General features: G+C 35.4%; 2 protein-coding genes across 2 annotated transcripts in view; both read right to left on the bottom strand.

Annotated features, from left to right (window-relative positions):
- The window catches only part of Cortactin (cortactin), a 7,007-nt gene extending 790 nt beyond the window's left edge, over nucleotides 1-6,217 (bottom strand). The window contains exons 1-11 of the mRNA XM_013310397.1: nucleotides 5,996-6,217; nucleotides 5,426-5,565; nucleotides 3,799-3,885; nucleotides 3,284-3,393; nucleotides 2,442-2,596; nucleotides 2,035-2,200; nucleotides 1,695-1,816; nucleotides 1,388-1,561; nucleotides 904-972; nucleotides 577-831; nucleotides 5-136 (exon numbers count right to left, since the gene is read on the bottom strand). Of these exons, the coding sequence (XP_013165851.1) occupies nucleotides 5-136; nucleotides 577-831; nucleotides 904-972; nucleotides 1,388-1,561; nucleotides 1,695-1,816; nucleotides 2,035-2,200; nucleotides 2,442-2,596; nucleotides 3,284-3,393; nucleotides 3,799-3,885; nucleotides 5,426-5,565 (1,410 nt within the window). The 5' untranslated portion in view covers nucleotides 5,996-6,217. The remainder of the gene's footprint in view (nucleotides 1-4; nucleotides 137-576; nucleotides 832-903; nucleotides 973-1,387; nucleotides 1,562-1,694; nucleotides 1,817-2,034; nucleotides 2,201-2,441; nucleotides 2,597-3,283; nucleotides 3,394-3,798; nucleotides 3,886-5,425; nucleotides 5,566-5,995) is intronic.
- A 540-nt stretch (nucleotides 6,218-6,757) lies between these two features.
- LOC106116839 (acyl-CoA synthetase short-chain family member 3, mitochondrial) lies at nucleotides 6,758-15,426 on the bottom strand. Its single transcript, XM_013310885.1, has 12 exons — nucleotides 14,823-15,426; nucleotides 13,063-13,213; nucleotides 12,638-12,782; nucleotides 11,956-12,100; nucleotides 11,493-11,589; nucleotides 10,276-10,475; nucleotides 9,755-9,986; nucleotides 9,390-9,549; nucleotides 8,607-8,754; nucleotides 8,247-8,392; nucleotides 7,926-8,157; nucleotides 6,758-7,791 (listed from the first exon to the last, which is right to left on the bottom strand). Exons 1-12 carry the CDS (start codon nucleotides 14,932-14,934, stop codon nucleotides 7,508-7,510), a joined length of 2,052 nt encoding a protein of 683 aa, XP_013166339.1. The 5' UTR covers nucleotides 14,935-15,426; the 3' UTR covers nucleotides 6,758-7,507.
- Nucleotides 15,427-22,106: the final 6,680 nt, after the last annotated feature.

The raw sequence follows: 22,106 nt of genomic DNA on the forward strand, positions 1-22,106 counted from the left end.
GCGCGCCGGCCTGGTAGTCGTAGAGGGCACGCGCGGTGTACCCGTCCTCCTCCTCCTCCCCGCCCTCGCCCTCCCCCTCGCCGCCCTCGCTCCCCTCCCACCCCACTGGTGACACCACGATGGTCGGCTGCCGGCTCTGACACATCGGTACAGTTTAGTTGCTATTATTCATATTTTAAATTACTTGGAGATTTTGAACTTTACGTGTACTATTCTTACATACATATGTCGCCCGCGATTCCGTCCGCGCGGAACGAAAAAATAAACTGAATTAAGATCAATGCAGCCATTCTGGAGATACCTTCAAACAAACATCCATCCATCCATCCAAACAATCGCATTCAATATAATTGTTTTATGGCTTTACAAAGCAGGTTTGACCTCACGATTTACTTATCTGCATGCATCTAATTTGAAATGTTGTAAATATGTAAATATAGATGTATAAAGACAACGCTTATTTCGCTATTTTAGCGAATTCAAGCGTCCTATTGCTCGTTTGCCACTTCTTGCTATAAAAAACTGTCCATAAATTAAGTTTTAAAATCTTTAAATAAAAAAAAGATGTTTACTCACCTCTTCTTTTTCTTCTTTATGTTCTTTTGCTTCTCCCACTAATGTTACATCTGGTAAGTTTGTTAACTTAACTTCTTCTTGACTCTGTACCTCTCTTACTTCTTTCTTCTCTATCTCTATCTTCTCTTCTATCTGTTTCACTGCTTCTGTAGTTGTTTCCCGCTGTATTTGTTTGGGAACTATAATTTTAGGTTCTTCTTTTTGTATTAATACCTGTGGTTCTTCATCTTTGTCTATGACTACTTTATCTTTTTCCTGTTAAAATAATCATTTGTTTAGTTTAATATTTCTTAAGTTAAAAATACGAATGTTTTTATCTTCTCTTACCTTCTGCGTTAACTCTTTGTCCATCAGCTGTCTCTCTTGTCTAATCTTCTGCACGGATTGTAGCGCCTCCTATATATATATTAGCAGATTTTATTTGTGAATTTACTAATATTTCTTTTACAATTCCAAGTAAGCTCTCGACTTGTATTAGAATATGGTTTACGACAATAGTCGAATGGCAAGATTCGAACCCCGACCTCGTGATCGGATATTCGTATCCTTAACCATTAGGCTATTGACGTTTTTAAAACACCAAAATACGTGTAATTTGTTCTTTGTATTAGTACAACTAATGACATTGTATTATGTCTTCCCTAAGTATAGATTAAAAGACGGCTCGAAGGACCAAAAAATATTTATAACCTAAAATAATCTTTGACAGTACTAATTAAATTGATTAGATATGTAGATCACTAATGTATGATAGCAGAAAGGCATAAGACTAGATTAATTAGGGGTTGAAATGATTAGGGGATGTTTATACCTGTTCCTTCTCCTTGGCCATGTTCTCAAACTTAGCACGTATAGAGGAAGGCTTCGCGCCGCCGATGTCAGGCTTCTGTTTGGTATAGTTGGTGCCCACTTTGCCTACTTCGTCGAATCTGTGCGCCGATTTGTCCACTCTGTCAGACTCCACACCGAATTTACCTCCGAAACCCTGCAAATAGAGATTAAGACGAAGTTAAGAAGCGAATTCGTGTTATATCACATGACGTATCTCCATGTCACACTACATGACACATATCTCGCACATGATGATGTATGACAGATGTATATGACACGGGGCTCACCTTCTTGTGGTCGAGCTGGCTGGCGTGTGCAGGCGCGCGCTCCACATGATCCCAGCCGAGGGCGGAGGCGTCCTGTCTGTCACTCTGCACACCAAACTTCCCACCGAAACCTATCGCATAATCTACAAACCAAACAACAAAAAAATACAGTTTGCTATGATAGTCGTTAATTACATCAATTTTTTTTTATAGGAAAAAAAAAACAGAAATGCATCTCATCAATTTCAAGTAAATTATACAAATTTGACACTAGGGTAGAACAGTGAGGAGTGTCACGCATACAGTACTTTTGTATATCTAGTTGTGTGTAACTGTAGTGTTTCCGTGTGAAAGTGTGAACCTGTCTGCGAGTGATGATGTTGCGGCGCCTCGTGGTGGTCCCAGCCGAGCGCGGCTGCGTCCTTGCGGTCACTCTGCACACCGAACTTGCCACCGAAACCCATCGCGTAGTCCTTCTGAGATGAATGCTTCGCCACCTCCTCCTTGTGCTCCCACCCTGCTGCACTCTGGACAAATTACCCTTGAAAAATATTGCAGTTCCATATCCTCGTTTATACAAATTCGACAATATTTCATAAGCTAAAGATTGTATTGACCATTAACAATAACTCAAAATATCCCAAAAACATAATTTGACAATTAACCAAAAACAAACTGGATAGTTTTAATTCTAGATAGGATAGAAATCTATCCATTATTTTGACAAGCTAAAAACTATAAAATTATGTTATTATCAAGTATCCAGACCTTATCAACTCTGTCAGTCTGGACGCCGTACTTGCCGCCGAATCCCTGCGCGTAGTCAGTCTGAGACACGTGTTTCTCCACCTTGCCCACGTAGTCATGTCCCACCGCGGACTTATCCATCCTGTCACTCTGTACCCCAAATTTACCTCCGAAGCCTACAGAAGTGACACAAAAGAGACATCACATTATGAACACCCTGTATAATATTTAAAAAGGTCATTGACATTAAAAAAAATATAAAAGCTAGTGAAATTAGTATTATATTATTTTTATAATACTATTTTAAGATAAATGCTATACATTAAAATATAATTTACTAGAATTTTCAGTAACAAAACAGAGAATAGCTGTTCGAGATTCCGTCCGCGCAGAAAAAAAAATTGTCACAGATGTAAAACATAGTCTGGAAGAACACATTGACTACTAATTATAGTAGTACTAGTACTAACTATAGTATAATCTTAAATATAAAATTCTCGTGTCACAATTTTCGTTCTCATACTCCTCCGAAACAGCTTGACCGATTCTCATGAAATTTTGTGAGCATATTGAGTAGGTCTGAGAATCTGCCAACATCTATTTTTAATACCGCGTGGACGGAGTCGCGGGCGACAGCTAGTAGTACTATAATTAGCAGTCTATATGTTCTTCCAGACTATGTTCTACATCTATGCCAAATTTTAACCAAAATCCATGCAGTTGTTCTAGAGATACCTTCTAACAGACATCCATCCATTTAAAATTCGCATTTTTAATATTAAGATGTTACAATTTTCAGAGGGAATGAGACAGCAATATGTCTGTCTCTCGTCAGTGGAATTGCAAATGATATGATAACATACCTTGAGCATAATCTTTCTGTGAGACATGTTTCTCAGTTTTGCCAACATAATCATGACCCACCGCTGATTTGTCCATTCTGTCTTCTTGTACACCAAATTTTCCACCATATCTGAAATAAAAATTATTGAATAATCAAAACAAGCTCAGAGAACTCTAGTACTATGCAACAATGTGTCGAGTTTACTAAGAAATTTTATACCTATTTTTTACTTTTATTACTTAATATTTGTTACAACTTATATATATATATATATAAATGTATAATGTGAGTTAGTTACTATACACATTAAAAACATAATTTTCTTTCAAATTATGTCAAAGTATAAATCTTCATGGTCCTAAAGAGTTTTTATTACTTTAAATAAAAACTAAAAATACAGTGAAAATGAGCAAAATAACTATGTTAATATATAAGTAGGTTGAATTCATATATATCTTTGAATTTCTTCTTAGATATATGCATTATTTTCTTCACCGTAAGAACACCGGATAAATGTATGAAAAACATATTTACCCGAAAGATGGCTTTGGTCCCTGTTCATATTGTTTCTTCTTTATTTCCTTATCTTCCTCCAGCACTTCCTCTCTCAGTCTCGCCATACTGTCAAAAATTATATATATAACTTAAAAAATATTCTGTACAAGTTTTTTCATCATCATCATCATCAGCTCACTATACGTCCCCACCGAGGGGCTCGGAGCCTACACTAAGTTAAGGGTGGTTAGGCCATAGTCAACCACGCTGGCCAAGTGCGGGTTGGTTGACTTCACTCATATCTTTGAATATCTTCTCAGATATGTGCAGGTTGCATAACGATGTTTTCCTTCACCGTAAGAACGTCGGAAATGTACATATGTAAATCGGAAATCGAATATAACATTGGTACATGGCGGGATTCGAACCCAGGACCTGCTGATTGCAAGTCAAGTGCTTGACCACTGAGCCACCGACGCTCATATATATTATACAAATATAAAATTTACTTAGTTTGCTATAAATGTTAAGATACCTTTTGTTTACAAAAATTGTTTTGAAACTGGTCATTATTATATTAAGATGTCTTAGTAATTGTCACATTAACTATATAAACTATAGAAAGGGCATATGAAACAAAGGGATGTTTACATTGATTCGTGATTCACTGTCATTGTGATTCACAGATATCCTGTATAGTAAACAGTACAGACAGGTCAAATGAGTTCAAAAAGGGGATTGTAGAGTGGGCAAAATTAATGCTCATTTCCACTGAGCCAGTTCCATCATCAACTATACGTCACCACTGAGAGGCTCATAGTAAACCACACTGGCCCAATGCGGGTTGAATTCACATATATCTTTGAATTTCTTCTCGGATATATGCAGGTAGCATCACGATGTTTTCCTTCATTGTAAGAACATCTTATATAAATAAAATTGTTATATGGCAGGATTCTAGCCCTGGACCTGCAGATTACAAGCTTTAATCCCTGAGCCACTGATTTTCTTACTTACCAGCTATGGTTAACTTTTATTTTGTACAGTAAAATTTGTCAGTGGAAATAGAGCATATGGCAATTGTAAAACCTTAAACTTTATTATAATAAAACATAGTAAATCTTATTTATTTTCCTTATACAAAAACTTTTTGAATATCCTGTTAATCCAAACTTGCTTTGCACTATCGCGTCATTAATTACAAAGCTATATTTATTACTATCTGAAGCCTACAACTTCGGTCATGCGAAATTAAAAAAAAAATCTATAAATAATTATTGTCTATGTTACTCACTGATAATATAACTTTCTAATACAGTTTTTTTTTAATTGATTTATTTAATTAATGATACATACATACAACATAAATCTTTCCTCTTTATAATATTAAAAGAATTTAAAATTATCAAAGATAGCGGTAATGTTCATTTCTATTTATAAAACTATCAAACAATAAAAAGAAGCTCCAATCAAAAAGTAATTAAGAAAAATAAAATGATAATTTCATATCCATATCTGACGATTGAAAAATTGTTGTTGATAAAAAAACATACTCTTTTGACCAAAGACGCAAACAAGGTAACTTTCATTTGGTTTGGTATATTCCTAACAAGCATATTCTGTATGTACAATACTGTAGTTTCTTCATTATGTCCAAAGTACTTACTCAATAGCCTCCACGTTCCTGCCACCAGGTCCCCATCTCTGTTCATGTTCACTGACATCATTCACAAAGTCAGGGTCTGTCTCCCAATCATCAGCCTCCGCTGGTGCAGGAGCTGTTACATCTGTTGCAGCTTTCCACATCTACAACCAGATTTATAGTAAGTTTCCGCTGCCATATACGTGGTTCATGCAGCATAGTTGTTGTTGTCATTCCAAAGATTATAGAGTTGACTATATTTTGTGGAGAAAACTGTACATTTAATTGTATAATTTACCATATGTAACTGGTTAGTACTTTTATTTTGAAGCAAATGTTTTGTCAAAACAAATACTACTCAAACAATTCATAATTACTTGCATTCTAAGAAAATCAAATTTATATTTATGAAGAATTTTTATGAAAATTATTCAAACGAAAACATCTCTTACATTTGATATGTTATCTTGTCAAAAAGATTATAATTTTCATGTGTAAAAATATTACTCAGTTCAATATTTTTAGCAAAGACTTGAACAATAATGAAGACCTCTGTTTCACAATTTAAAACAATTAAACAATCTTTCAATTTACCTTAAAAGCCGGTTCTGAATAGAAAACAACAAGTGACTCCCGTAGAGTACGTGTGTTTAGTTAAATATCATTCACTTTAAACCACAGGAAATTTTCGAACAAATATCTTGGTTAAACGATACAACTTTATTCACTTATTTATGCAAGGGAGGAGAAAGTTTTATGTTATCAAAGGAAATAAATGATTCCTCAATCGCTATGCGTCATTGAATAAATCGTCATGTCAATGTCATGTCAAAGTGTAAAATTGTCAAACGTAAACTGACATTAAAACTTTTTATAAACAACGGAAATTATACCGCTCTGCATTTGTAATTGTGAAAAATTTAACTAAATTAAAAAAATCTGAGAACTACTCCAAATAGCTCTAAAACAACTTTACATAATGCAGATATTAGTTAAAGAGCCGGTGGAAAGTCGACCTTCACGTATCAAATGACACATATTTTTTATCGAATACAATCATTTGCCCGCGGCTTTGACTGTGCAGAATTAAAAAAGTCGCAGTAAAAATAATTCCGTGATTTAATCAAATATTTCAAAAAAGTTGAGCGTAGTTCTAACTTTTAAAAAATAAATATGTTGTCCCTTTCGTTATAAGGTTACATTGTTGGGATTTTGATGAACAAAAGTAAACTATTAATGTGGCCCAGCTATAGTTCGTTTTTACTTTTATGCTCACCGGTCACCGGATCAGAAATCCTTGTCGATCAGAAATAAGTGCAATCCTTGGTTACACAGCAAAAAAAAACACAATTTTATTTAATATTTATTTACATTTACAAGTTTGTTTAAAATTCAGCTAAAATCGATTATTTCCTGAAATACAAACACTATTTGGTTACTTTAATAGATACAAGAAGCAAGCATATCTCTTGGACTTGGACAGCATCAGAGCATTATTGAATTTTAAGATGCTTGCCGGCGGAACCAGCAATTTGCGATAGCACTCTTGTGGCTACAATACGACAGATAAAAATAATAAAAGGTTGATGCTTGCTGCATGTTCCATAACTTATTTTGGCAATATGTTTGCATTTACTTGCATTAATTAAAATTTAAATATATTCAATTTTCGCCTAATCCCATTTTTAACTTATAATGACCAAAGAAATGTTGTATGGTCGTGTTGGCAGAATATGTTTCACATTACAATAGGAAATATAAAAAATACTATGCTAATTTTTTTAAAGTAATTCGGAAATCGTGAAAATTAGAAATGATTGTTTTCGTTTACCCTTTGATTAAATATTCTGGCGATACAAAAGTTCTCTTGAATAATTAATTGAGCTGACCTTTATAATAAATTCCAATGTCTAAATGCACAATTTAGCTAATCAAAATGTTACAAAAGACAACTAATATTAGTGCCCAGACCAAGCAGAATATTTACCTAATACTTTTTACAATTCATGCACAATGGCACGAGACCTTAATCCGATGACGTCACAGCTTGTTTGGTAGAAAAAGTTTCGCATTTAATATTCGTAAATTTTTACGCCCCATAATCCATTAAGTACTAATTTCAGGATCAGGTGCGTCGATCGCGTAACCAAATTTCTGCAAAGCTGTTTTGATTTCCTTAAAAACTGAGGCATCTTCGATAGTCGGTGGTAGCCTAACCAGCTGAGACCTGGCGAGCTTCGCGATAGCACCTCGTAGTGCTTTGCCGGACCTGGTGCGGGGTAGCGCGGGAACTGCAACCGCTTTCCGGAATGATGCGATTGGCCCGATTAGGTGCCGTACGAGAGCTATCAACTCTTGTGTTACTGCGCTTTCCTCTACCATCTCCTCATCTGTTGAGATATGGGTAAATATACAATTATTAGCAAGATAGCATAAAAAGATTTGTTATAGGAAGTGGCACCTAGGATTATTGGACTTTCCTGGATAGTATCTAGTCATTAGTAATTTCAAGTTCATTATTTACCATCTTGCGGTGGTCTCATGACGTACAAGCACAACGGGACATCGCCCTTGGTAGGATCCGGCGCGCCCACAACTACGGCATCGGCGACGCGCGCATGCTTGAGTACAACGTCCTCGAGCGCGGCCGTTGACAGCCGGTGGCCGGCCACGTTGATGACGTCATCGGCGCGCGCCACCACCCACACGGCGCCCTCTGCGCTCACCCAGCCCGCGTCTTGCGTGTCGTAATACCCCTGAGCACGAAAAAGTGACGGTTCTTATTTAAATACTCTAGCAACGTGGACTAACTGTTGTATTATTGTCATTATAAATGAATACATACTGGATAAGTTTCGAAGTAGACCTTCTTGAAGCGGTCATCGGCCTTCCATAGAGTTGACGCGAAGCCGGGAGGCAGCGGCAACTTGAGCGCCAATCGGCCCACCTCGCCGCGGTGGCATTCCGTGCCGTCCTCGCGCAGAGCACGCACTAAAATAGGTAGCCATGATACATATTTGGTAACAACGTTGTACCAAATAGTTACCTCAGTTTTTTACCAAATTGATTATGTTCTGCAAACGCCTTTGCTAAAGTAGTCTGAACATAGATCGCTAATATTTGTCTTCTACTATAAACCCAATATCCTAATTACTAATATTCAAAGTTGGCCTATTGGTCTATTCGGTCTTTTCAGTCTGCTCACCGTCATATCCGGGCACCGGATATCCAGCGGAGTGCGGGGGCACACATTGCACGCCGTAGCCAAGGCAGGCGGCAGTGATGGGTGAGCCGGTCTCCGTCTGCCACCAATGGTTCAGTACCGGAACGTTTAGGATTCTCTCAGCCCATATCTACAATAACAATTTAGTTACCACATTATCTTATACAGCGAATTTACAATAATTTCCTTAAGTAAAAGCCGTAATACATTTTTTTTTATCAAGTCATTGTAACATTGTAATTACAATTGGTAATTACAATGATACCGTTCAGTTGTTAGATATGTAAATAATTAAACAGTTCAATTGACCCTTAATCTCGACGTTCACTTTGTTACCCGTTAAGAAAATTGGTTATGGAATGGACAAAATTACTTATTACAATTGAGGTCCTAATAAAAATAGTAAAAACGCCGATATGCGGACAGATAGACAGACAAAAATATAAAAAATAGAATAGAATAAGAAAATTAAATAACAACATTCTAAACCGATTTTGACAATACACCAATAAAAAGCTTCAATAAGCAATTAAGATAAGATCTAGAATCGTGCGGCAAGTTGCTTAGTGTAAAATAACAGGATTAGGGATTGGAGCAAGTAGCCAGCCTCTGTTTTTCCATCCAAATATGATGTTGGGACCTTCAAAAGTAGAGTGAATAGGCACTTACCATCTTTCGACCAAATCTCCACTAACACCAGGTGGGATCGTGGTCAAGCGTTGGCTTATAAAACGTAAAAAAAAATTAAGGAGTATCAAAGCGTACCCTAGTATCCTGATCGCAGTGTTCTCCAGCAATGAAGACTGTCTTCAAAGTCTTGCTGCAGTAGCGACGCGAGTACTTGGCATTGGGGTCCACTCGCTTCAGCACGCGGAATGCAGTCGGAATAGTGAATAACGCATTCACACGATGCTGTTCTATTATCCTGCGAGACAGAGTAATGGACATAGCTTTGAAGAATCACTCTGAATAACTAGAAGTCGAATTCGCCTATGATATGGGCATCAAAATCTTACTGTCTTTTCTTAATAATTGTATTTATTATGCTTTTTTTTAACTTCTGTTTTAGGTCTTATTTGTTTTCTGTCTGAATTATGTGGTTAGTACCGAACAACATAAGTACAACTAACCTAAAATACTGTCCCGGATCAGGCGTTCTGTCAGGTTTGCCTTCATACAGTACAGAGGTAAGACCGGCGAGCAGAGGTCCGTAGCAGATGTAAGAGTGTCCGACCACCCAGCCGAGGTCAGAGGCGGTCCAGCACACGCCCTTGCTGAGGCCGTAGACCGCGTGCATTGTCCAGCATAGAGTAGCCGCGTGGCCGATAGGTCGCTGTATCCCTTTAGGGTCATCGGTTGTACCTGCGACAATATTCATACGTTAGATTCATTACTTGACATAACGTGAAAAGAACGTCAGTTTGAAAACGTTTTTAAACAACAATGATTGATAAAGAGGATTAAACCCTTAAAAACTTTTAATCGGTGCTTATTTATTTCTCCCAGTATGCTGAAATCCGGGTTCTTTATCCACCAAAAACATGATATTAGAATAATCTATAACCATCAAAATATCAATTAAAATTTCTAGGTGCATACTCCGCTAGCAATGGGTCATCAACATTGACCTGTATTCCTAAATGCTTGTTACCTGAAGTATACAATATGTACAAGGGCTCATTAGCTTCTAGAGATACGCAGGGCGCAGGTTCAGCATCCATAGCACTGTCCCAGCAGACATCGCGGCCGGACTCCAAAGAACACTCGAGTACTCGCCGTCGTTGGTAGACGACACAGGCGCGCGGCTGGTGAGAGCTCTGGCATAGTGCCTCGTCCAAGATATCTTTGTATCTGCATCAAGTAAGATATGACATCATAATTAATGTATTTAACTCATTTGAGCTTTTATAAGTAATTTATTTATCTAAATAAAGAAATCGAGAAATCAAATAGTCAGGATTGCACCATAAATAATCAGGTACTTTCGGTTTATGACTGTTCCAATTGTACGTTTTTTTTTCAATACTTTGTATGTGTGTATTACTTCACACGGAAATAAAAGAATTAGGTCGCGGTTAATATTTGAATACAGTAAAAAGTAATTTACAATGAATGCAACTTATTTTATTTAACATTAATTTCATTAAAATATTCTTCGTCATTTTCCTTGCAAAATGAAAAGTAACTTTCGATTTTATTTCGATATAGAATGATAGAAATACTTCTTCGTGAAATATTCTCGAAAACAAAACAACTATACCGTAATAATATAAATTGAAAAAAATTAAAGACGAGCTGCCATTGGGCGTCGCTAAGTGGGCGGAGTAAATACAGCTGCGAAGGAATCGAACAAAAATAGACACAAAAAAAGTACTTGTAAACATTATACAAAAAACCTTCCAATAACTATAGAATTAAATAATAACTCAATAAGTACTTGTTAGTTCTTTCCATTCCTAAATAATAAACGTTACATTTGGAATATATTAAAAACTTTCTATTTACCCGCCTATACCCGCTGGATCCAACATAGATCTGCTGGTGACGCCTTAGCTTACTAACATAAATTGGTCTTACGAACCATATAAACAGAAGATAAACGTGCTATTAGTCTTTATTTTTAGTCCATTTATAGACCATACGTTCGATGTTATTATGTATTTAAGATCTTTTTTTATATAAAGTTCTCGTGTCACAATTTTCGTTACCATACTCCTCCGAAACGGCTTGACCGATTCTCATGAAATTTTGTGGGCATATTGAGTAGGTCTGAGAATCGGCCAACATCTGTTTTTTTTATCCCGCACGGGCGGAGTCGCGGGCGACAGCTAGTATGTATATGGTAAATAATATTGTGTTGCAAATTACCTTACTATTTTGTTAGGCTCAACGCCACAACTTGCGGCTATGATGACTGTTGGCTCGGCATGCTCTATACGAGTTCTGAGCTCACGCGCCGCAAAACCTGGCAAGTTAGAACATATGTAAGTTAAAAGGAAGAAACCATAGTACGGCATTAAGTAAGTTTTAAATGTCATGTCATAATCACTATGAAATTAGTATTGATTTCCCGTGTCTTGTGAGATCAGTGGATTCAACAAATATAAGAAACAAGTAAATATTATATAAGATACAGTCTAGGAATAGAAAGAAAGCTATCGATAATCGGAGGGGTTTATAGGTACAAAGAAAGGATATAAAGTAGATCGTCTTTTTAATAATAAAGATTGATAGAATATTGTATTTTATTGAAAGACGTTACAGAACTCAACGGGGATTTTTGGTGAATTAGTGACCAATACAGTAGAGCTTCGCGATGTATACAACTCACCTCCGAAGACAACGGAGTGTATGGCTCCGATTCTAATAGTAGCCAGCATTGCGATCACCGCCTCCGGAATGAGGGGCATGTAAATGAGCACACGGCTGCCGCGCTCCACACCCAATGACCGCAACTTGCCAGCCAGCCTCGACACCTTCGGACACAACATATGGCTACTAAGAATATCGAGTAGTAAGAAAAGCTTTATTACTGCGAATTGGGTTCCAAAAAATGGTTCTTTTCCTTGCTTTCTTCCTGCAGTGGACCCTGGTATTCACAATTTGATCCGCTTTTGTTTTGAGTCAAGTTCAATGTTGATGAATTCTTAAAGACAAATCGCTATCTTCTATCCTTGTCTAGCAATACTAATCCAATAAGCGGTTTGACATGAATCTGATACATAGTTTAATCTTATTTCGTTCCGTTCTTATACTCACTGCAGGATTGAGCCGAGATTGGTTTATTTTGCATAGCCGGTTTAAGCATTTCCAACGGCCTGGACGAATTTTTTACGGCTCCCCCATTTGACAATGTCGGGAGAAATCTTCTAAAAATATGGTATCTTAGGGACAGAGGCGGCTGCGGTGGCCCCTTATACCCAGCGCCCTGGGCGGTCACCCCACTTCACTTTACCCTAACGCCGCTACCGTAGTCGGTTCCGCTCTTTTCGTATGGTGTAACAAAAGCTCACCTGATCCAACAGCTCAGCATAGGTGATCCGTCGTACGGTATCGGTAAGCGGTGAGTCATGGACGAGCGCGAGTTGTTCCCCGCGCCCCGCCAACACGTGCCGGTCCACTGCGTTGTAACACACCGACATCTCTCCGCCGACCCACCTGCAGGCATTTTAAGGCATAGAACCTTCGAGTACGCAATTAGCCGAAAATATTCTATCCTTAAGGTTGATCCGGAAATTATTTTAACAACCAATAAATCTTTATTTTCGATTTTGATATTATAGAGATTTGTGTTTTTTGTGCTTGCGTCTTCGTTACATCCATTGAAAGTTAGAATATAATCTGTCTACGAAGTGGTTTACATAGGAGACAAACATTTTTATATTATTTAGATAAAATATTTAGCTTCATCCAGTTTTAAATCACAGCATATACTTGCCATTTGGTGAAAGGTGGGTTGGTGTTGTCTAGAACGCGGTCCCATGGCTTGGTCCAGACCAGCTCATGTCCCACTTCCGCCCAAAATCCCTCAGGGTCCTCCAGGGATCTGCGGTGAGCTAGTACATATTCCTTTGTCACTCCACTATCGCCTGTATACAAAGAATTCAAATAAGATGAATTAACAAAAAACAATCCTTATAATAAAGAGCGTCGGTGGCGTAGTTGTTAAGCTCTTGACTGGATCGTAATATAAAGCGTCCAGGTTTGATTCCCGTCATTCAAATGTGTTTTCCAATTTTTATATTATAATATATGTACATATATTCGACGTTCTATCGTTGAAGAAAATCATCGTGATGCAACCTGCACATATTTGCAAAGAAATACAAAGATATGTGTAAAGTCAACCACTGGACCAGTGTGGTTGACTATGGCCTAGTTACCGCTAAATTTGGTATGGTCTGAGCCCGTCTGTAGGGTACATATAATGGGGATAATGGGGACAAATGGGGATATCTCTCAATATTTTTGAAGTAAACATTTTTCCAGAGACTAGTTTCTCTCTGTTGGCATAAGATTATAATAAATGGATATTAGTGTAATTTACCATCCATATACATTTATTTATCAAAAATAGAACACCACCGCCTGCGGAATCCCATGACTCAAACAACCAGGGCTACAGAGACAGGAACCTTCTCACGATGCGCGCGGTTTCTAGGATAACTTTTGTATCGGGTCCTTAATCCAACTGTGTAGCGAGAGCTTCTCGAGATGTTGTTCGAAGCTCTTCGCTATCAGTCCATTTACCGATACGACTATCAGAATAATGGTAGTCGATTTCATACGCCACATGGCGGTGACCTCGTGAGCCAAATGTAGGTATTTTAGCTTAGTGTAATTATTATTATAACGTATGATAACAAATCTATTAGAACTTTATTTGTGTTGTTTAATGAATTCAGTGGACATGAGAAATTATATTATACCAAAACTAAACCTAGCTAAATAATCTTTATAAGGCTGTCAGACTTAACGAAAACAGACATGTTTGTATCATCAATTAACATACGGAAATATTTCAAAATAAGTGTCATTGTCAGCCAGTGAGTGATATTTTCATTGAATTCGACTATTCATGTGAAATGTTATAAAATTTCCATAAAAACTTATTTTAATTTTATTTGGAATAAATTGTCCCACGTAATTGTATTAAATCCTTGAAATTTATTTAATATTAGCGTTAGTCGATGATATGCCTTACAACACGGAACAAACGCTCTTGCGAACAGAAAAAAAATTCAAAAATGTTTTTTTCGTTACAAGCAAAACAAATACATAATGTGTCCGAAACATTTATATATTCTTAAGACTCCGTCCGCACGAAATTAAAAACAAACATAGTAAGCCTACGTGTTCTACATCTATGCCAAATTTCAGCAAGATCCATGCAGCCATTCTGGAGATACCTGTTATAAGGTATCTCCAGAATGGCTGCACACATCCCTCCATCCATCATCGAAACATTCGTATTTATATAATAGTAAGAAGGAGTAAGAAGAATAAGAAAATACTGTTCTCTCTTGTAAGGAGTTTGAATTGTAAATAATTCTATTCCCACTATTGGGTGGTTATGTTAGCTTCTTATGAAAGAAGTTTACTATTGAGCGTAAATATGGCGTGCCTATTTCGTAGTATCAAACATTTTCTGTTCCTACAACCGTTGAACTGTTGGATTACTAGTTATATTCTACTCACCATAGCTCTCTATATCTGCCGCGGTTACAAAGGTCTTCTTCTTGAGTTCACTGATCGATGATTCGAATTTGTTCTTCTGTAAGCCAGTGATGCCTTCATCTGCCTGATACATGATCCTGGCTGCGCAAACCTAGCCCGATACTGTCGCCTACTGCACGTAGCTCGCCGAAACTGTCGCCTACTGCCCAATGCTCGCCCGATACTGTCGCCTAGTACACGAACCGCGCCCGATACTGTCGCCTAGTACATGAACCTCGCCCGATACTGTCGCTTAGTACACGAACCTCGCCCTATACTGTCGCCTTCTACACTGCGCAGTCTTTGCCTTCCTCCACTGATTTTGTTCATTAGCATTGCCGCATTTCAATGAATCCAACCTCTGAACTCGATAACAATCGCTTGGATTCAATACTCCGGCACGTGTATTTCCTCCCCTAAGATCCAGCAAAGAATTGATAACAACAACTGATTGCACTGTTATTTAAATTATTCTTCTTCTCATATTTTCATGTGAATAGTTTTCAATAGTAAATTACTTTTGTTGTTTATTCAGATTTGCTGGTAGATAAAAATATACGCTTTTAACTTTTGCATAAATAAATATAAAAATGTATAAGTAAAAAAAATGTAAATATAAAAATATACCCTATCCTAAATACATTATATTAAAAGTGACATTGTCTGGATGTCAGTTTTCTTATATGCATTGACATATATTTTTTTTAAATTTTTCTTTTAGACCAGAACAACTGCAAGTTCAAAGGAACTAAAAGGAACTGTGGATGGAGTGCCGGCTTAAGGATACATTGTGTTCGAAAAGGATCTTGTAAGTAACTACCACTTTTTAAACATTTATAGAGAGTTGAAATGGGTTATCGTAATTTTTTTTTCTATTATATTCACCGAGCCAGATAAGTTAGCCAGACTATAAATACTCTAAAGCGCATAGACACAAAAGCTCCCTTCCAGTAAAAGCCTGATCAAAATCGGTCCAGTGATTACCACGACTACAAAGAAGACAAGCGTGAAGAGAAAGTTAATTTCACATTTCGTTTGATGAATGTGCGTGCTGGAGGACTTTTTGATATTCTTCCTATTCCCATCTTATTCTTGAAAGAACGGGGTGCGAAGGGGAAGAGGATTTGACGGAGAAGGGTTCAAATAGGAAGGGGAAATATCCTCTTTCTTTGCGTTCCGTCGTCTGTCGATTAAAAGTAGGCATTGCATCTGCAAATGCGATTGTCTATAGGTAGCGGTCGCTTCGCTATTAGTAAATTTAGTTACTTGCTCTTTTACTATTTGATATTAAAAAAAACACAATGGTATGGAAAATAATATTTTAAAAGAAATTGGATCACATCAGCAATTTTAATGTGTTACATATTATAACACTAACTGCGTAGTTTATTTTTATAGGTTAAACTTTCAGGAAATAAATAAACCTAGACTAGAATTTTATAGTAGCAAAAATTTGTAGTTTTCGGAAAAATATAAAACTCATAAGAAGGTTCCGTTAATCAAAATATTATTTTATCTATTAATTAAATCGTTATTACTCAGAAAATAAATATAATAAATATATGTGATATCCCTCCACTTCTCTTTTCGAGTGTCACTTGATTCCCAAAATAAATATAATATATAATAAAAAATTAAAACTTTTTAATTTTTAAATAACAATAAACAGTTTTGTGTAACTTCTTTTAGTTCACGTTTTAATAGCGTTTTTCGCTTGTGTTTCTACGTATCTTGTGAATATAAAATTTCGTAAAAACTTCTTCTTCTAGTGTCTCTTCAGTCTTGAAGGTTTGCCACTAACTCTGAATATTTAGTTCTGTCAAGTGCAAGGCGATACAGTTCCATCGCTGACCTAATCTTCCACTCCCTAGTATTTCATAGCCACGACTTTTTCCTACATCCAAAGGGGCTCTTGCCTTCAATCTTGCCCATCATTATCAGCTGAAGTAAATTATATCTGTCATGCCACAGTACATGGCTCAAGTATTCCACTTTACGCTTTTTGACGGTCTGCATGAACTAAGAACGTAGTAATGTGATCGTAAAATATGAAATTATGTTTTGTCATTAAGCATTTACATTTCGGTTTACAAGTTCATTACATGTTATCTTGAAAAACTATAAAAAAAATGATTTAATCCTAAGTAAGTATTGTACTAACGCATTGGACATGAAATACGATTTATGCAACACGAACATGTTTTGTTATTTGCTGGTTTTCTTTTGTGAGTATTATTTTAAATATTAAAATAGTTTTTCGAAGAAAGAAAATGATTTTATATATATAAAAATTCTAAGTTCACGGGAAGTGCCCTGTAGGTTTTCATTCCTTTGCGATTGTCGAAAATTTGCGTAAATTGGGACATAAACGGTTGTATCTTTTGATTGGGTTAGCATAGAATTTTTATTTTTTCACAGCACCTAGCGACCGCAGACCTGAACATTTGATATTCCAGCTTGATACCTTCACGCGTTTTTGAGAAAAAAGGTCTTGACAGACAGACGGACGGACAACAAAGTGATCCTATAAGGGTTCCGATTTTTCCCTATGAGGTAGAGAACCCTAAAAATGAATTTTGAAATATTCGTGGAGATCTAGGGAAGGTTTGAAAGGTGGGAAAAATTGGAATAATTGCCGAGCACTAATTAAGTTTTTTACTCCACGCGGACGGAGTCGCGGGCGACAGTTATTATTTTATTGCTGTAGATTAGTTACCCATTATTTTAAATATACATATTAAATCAATATTTTTAACAGTTTTAACAGGCACATCCCATGAGTATACGTTAAAAATTGAAGGCAACTTTGAAATGGGTGAAGAAATGACAAAATTAGTTAGAGCGATGTATCAAATCTTCCAGAAGAAATCTACTCAAGATAAAATCCAGGATTTAAATCTGAACTTGGGGGATCTACAGGTACAGACCATCAATCATGCGGTGAAACAGGATCAAAATCAGGATGAGGGAATGTTAAATAAATTCAAAGATATGGCCTCCGATAGTAAAATCTACTCGATACATGAAAGTCAACATGGCTACGGAGATGAAGTATTAAATAATATACATTCATTATAGAATTAAACGTATCTCTTAAATATACCTTTATTATTTTCAGACCAGTAAAAAGTTAAAATTTCCCTGGTTTTAAATATCAGTTTTGAAAATTTTCCAAGCTTCTTTGACTAACCGTTGGTTACCGATACCAAAATCTCTGTATGAAACATATCGTCATCCCTCTCATTATCTTAGACAAAACAGAGATAACAATATGATTTAAACGGGGATTAGTCTCAGAAATTCACGGTGTTACAATTGAAGTTTAAACTTTTTTGTGGTACCGTGTAAAAAAATCTTTATAAAAACAACTTAAAAAAATGTTTTTAATCTGTAATTATTTTTTTAATTAGATTGTTGAATATTGTGAGCAGATAATCCTCTTTTTAATATACGTTCAACGAAAGAATTATCATAATTGTTCAAAAACATGCCGTAATTGTTAGAATAATAAAATATGTTACAAAAAGTGTGTATTTACGCTTTATTAAATTAGTATGGAAAGATAAACACAATCAAACAATTCCGCGTTCAGCTTAAAGTGTGCGTGCGTCCTAACATTAATTAGTCCTCTTCCTTTTCCAAACCTTTTTTTACAAGGAACGGTATTTTCAAACCGCTACGACTTAAAGTCCTTCAAGAAGCGAGCGTATCACCATCTCAAAGGCCGGCAACGTATCTGCAGTTCCTCTGGTAATGGTGATGTCCATGAGCATCGATGAACGCCTCGGTGTTCCCGCTGCTAGATTGCACCCTTCTGTTATTAAAAAAGAAAGGGATGAGAAGGGTTGGAGGATTTAACGACTCAGTAAATGCACTATGGACGACACTAACTTTGCTATTTTGGCGAATCAAGTAACCGCTTGCTCGTTTGCCACATTTTGTTATATTAAATATAAAAAGTTACTGTAACATATAATTGACTAGCTGCCGCTAACATCTCAATTCGTGCAGAATTAAAAAAATAATAAGTAGCCTATATGTTCTTCCAGAATATGTTCTACATCTACGCTAAATTTCATCAAGATCCGTTGAGCCGTTCCAAAGATACCTTGTAACAAACATCCTTATTTCTTAACATTCGCATCTATATATATATATAAATATATATATAAAGTCGTGTTAGTTACACTATTTATAACTCAAGAACGGCTTTAACGATATGGTTGAAAATTGGTGAGGAGGTAGCTTAGAGAGGAGAGCTAGGAGACGGACATAGGATACTATTTTACATTTTATTTAACCTACTAATATTATAAATGCGAATGTTTAGATGGATGGATGGGTGTAAGATATCTCTAGAACATAGTCTGAAAGAACACATAGGCTACACTAATGAAGTTTTTTATATATACACGCGGACGGAGTTGCGGACGACAGCTAGTTTATAATATTAGTAAGATAATTGATTTACAATGAAAGTAGATTTTTTTTATTGATAACGCTTTATTTTTTCATTATACAAACGCCAGTGTTGTTACAATTATCAGAATATTTAACTGACATAGCTACTCGAACGGTTAATCAATGCGTGAACTTTTGTAACATACATACAGGATGTCCCATTATTGTATAATAGTATGTTGGAAAATATTTAAACACGCTTTTTATCATATAAGAAATTATGAGTTATTAATATATGATACAGATAATATATGTAAATAAATAAATAAGATTATATCAGTTATTCAATTTAAGAAGTTTCTTAATCTAAATATGGGTTTAAACTGTTGAAACTAAAAAAAACAGGGCTTTATTAAGGCAGAAAATTTCGATAAATTGGCATAAAATATATTTTTTTTCTTACATTTTCGTACTAAACAAAAACTATTTAAATGCGATACAAAAAAATATTCAATATTAAGTATACATCAAAAAAGGCCTGTTAATATGAATATGTAAAACACAATTGTTCAGTTTTTTTGTTTAAAAGGTAATTAAAATAGACTACGTATTTGAATTACAAATATAAGCGTTTATTCATATTAATTGCGTCTAAGTATCTTGATTTTAATAATTCTACTATTATCTCTGAATAGTTATGGGCTTCATAATAAATTTGTGATGTTGCTATATTTAAAAACGCTTATTCCTTCTCAAATGGGACATCTGTATATATTCGTATTTATTTTAATTTGACTTTATTACAATCTTAGGAAATATTTTTCAAATCCACAAAAACCTAATCTAAATAAAACTCACAACTAAGTTTGACATCGCATATGCAATTGCGTATGTCTATGGGTAACGGTCACTTCGCTATTTCAGCGATTTCAGATGGCCGCTCGCTCGTTTGCCACCTTATGATATAAAAAAAAAACTGTGATGGTATTCAATATAACCAAAACATATTGATAAATAAAGGAAAAATAAAAAAAATGAAAAACAAATAATGTTTATTAAAAACGATTTAAAATAACATAACATCGAATATTTACAACAACAAAAAAATATATATTTTCATTGCTACAACTGACACATACAAATATGAATGACGGCTTAAATATAGCTTAGGATAGGAAAAGCAAGAAGCACAATACATTTACAAAGGGAAAATATTATTGCAATTTTTAATCTACAATTCAGATTATAATAAATATCCGTAAACATTCTTGTATTTAAAAAAAAACACGACCATATTACTTGAAAAAAAAATTATGCAAAAAAAAATGTCTTTTTTAGCTGTAAAGGGAGCGTCCATAAATTACGTGAGGTGTTTTTTTAAATGTTCTGCTCCCCCCCAAGGCTAGGTGTCGTGAGATTTTATTCAACCCCCTCCCCCAATCTCACGTGTTATTTTTCATAATGTGAGTTCCTTACGTATTATACGATTAAATGGACCAAAATAGTATATTTTTGTTTTTTTTTTTCAATCACAAATAAAATTGCGTGATCTTTGCCGAGACACCCCCTCTCTCCAACATAAGATTACATGAGATTTAACTCAACCCTCTCCCCCCTTAAACACCTCACGTAATGTATGGACGCCCCCTAATATAGATAACATGGATGCTAAATACAACTGTATGTTTTTTATATCTAAATTATATGAGTTTTTATATTAAATAAACAGGAATAAACTTCTAATCCAATAACTTACGAGATATATTTAAACCCACAATGAGTTTTGTATATGTTATAATTGCTTAGTGTACTTAGCGACGTATGGGGTGCATTTCGTACAAGAATTATTTAAAAAAAAAACTCCTCACCTCTTAAAAACTAATATTTATTAACTAACGTGAATACTAAATTGATTTATTTCTAACAGGAACGGCCATATTAAATTTCTATAGCCAAAATAAATAAAAATGCAAGGTTCTTTAAACGTCAAAGATTAAAAAAAATTCGTTGTCTATGGTTCCAAAATGGTCGCTCCTGTAACGAAATCGCGCCTAAATCTAGTGATTAATGTGTAGGCGTTATGTAAAAAGTTCTAGATAGACATTTTATGAATCCAAACCATCATCCAATCTTCCAAACATTTGCTTTGAGCAGTCGCATGAAAAAAACAATCCACAATTCCTTTTAAATACTAACCTAAAAAGCGAAAATGGCGCCAAAGGAATGACATTTGTTTTTTTTTATTTTTGATGCTATAATCTAGCTTTTAGGAAGAAATATACATTTACGATCGTAACTTTAATTTGAAAACAATTGCTATTAATTATCGTTTGACAAAAATTAAAAAAAAAATGCGAATAGGAAAAATACATGTCAAATGAGATTATTTCTCCTTTTTTAACGCAAATATTCTACTAAAGTTAGGTTTAGGAAATGGAGTTATTTTTCATCGATAAAAATTATTTTATAAAGAAATACATTTTTAAGGATATACATTTGTTATTAAAATTCAAGACGACATCGTATTAATTTGGTGGGCAGAATTAGATAAATTTGAGCTGCCTCACCCTACCTAGTCCGTATAAATTATCATTTTATGTATTTTAAGTAGATAACAATGTTAACTCAATTTGAAAAACTGTTTAGTGTTTGCTAACAAAAATTCTATTTAAGGATATTTTTACTTAAACATCGAATACATTTGTCGATTTAATGAAATTTTAACGTAGATACAAGCACTAAATAATACAGCCAAATAAATACGTGTATAATCGCCACTAGGAACAAGTATACTCGCCACTAGGAACAAGTATACTCGCCACTAGGAACAAGTATACTCGTCACTAGGAACAAGTATACTCACCA

This window comes from Papilio xuthus, unplaced genomic scaffold (assembly GCF_000836235.2).
Source record: "Papilio xuthus unplaced genomic scaffold, Pxut_1.1 DF827714.1, whole genome shotgun sequence".
Classification (NCBI taxonomy): Eukaryota; Metazoa; Arthropoda; class Insecta; order Lepidoptera; family Papilionidae; genus Papilio; species Papilio xuthus.

Bases quoted from the DNA above. Each gene is read 5' to 3' on its own strand.
- LOC106116839 (XM_013310885.1), bottom strand. From the start codon at position 14,934: ATGTATCAGGCAGATGAAGGCATCACTGGCTTACAGAAGAACAAATTC. The intron at 9,987-10,275 runs GTAACAAGCATT...ATATTGTCGCAG, and splicing joins GTACATATTGTATACTTCAG to GTACAACCGATGACCCTAAA. The intron at 8,393-8,606 runs GTGAGCAGACTG...TACCTATTTTAG, and splicing joins TCCGGTGCCCGGATATGACG to TGCGTGCTCTGCGCGAGGAC.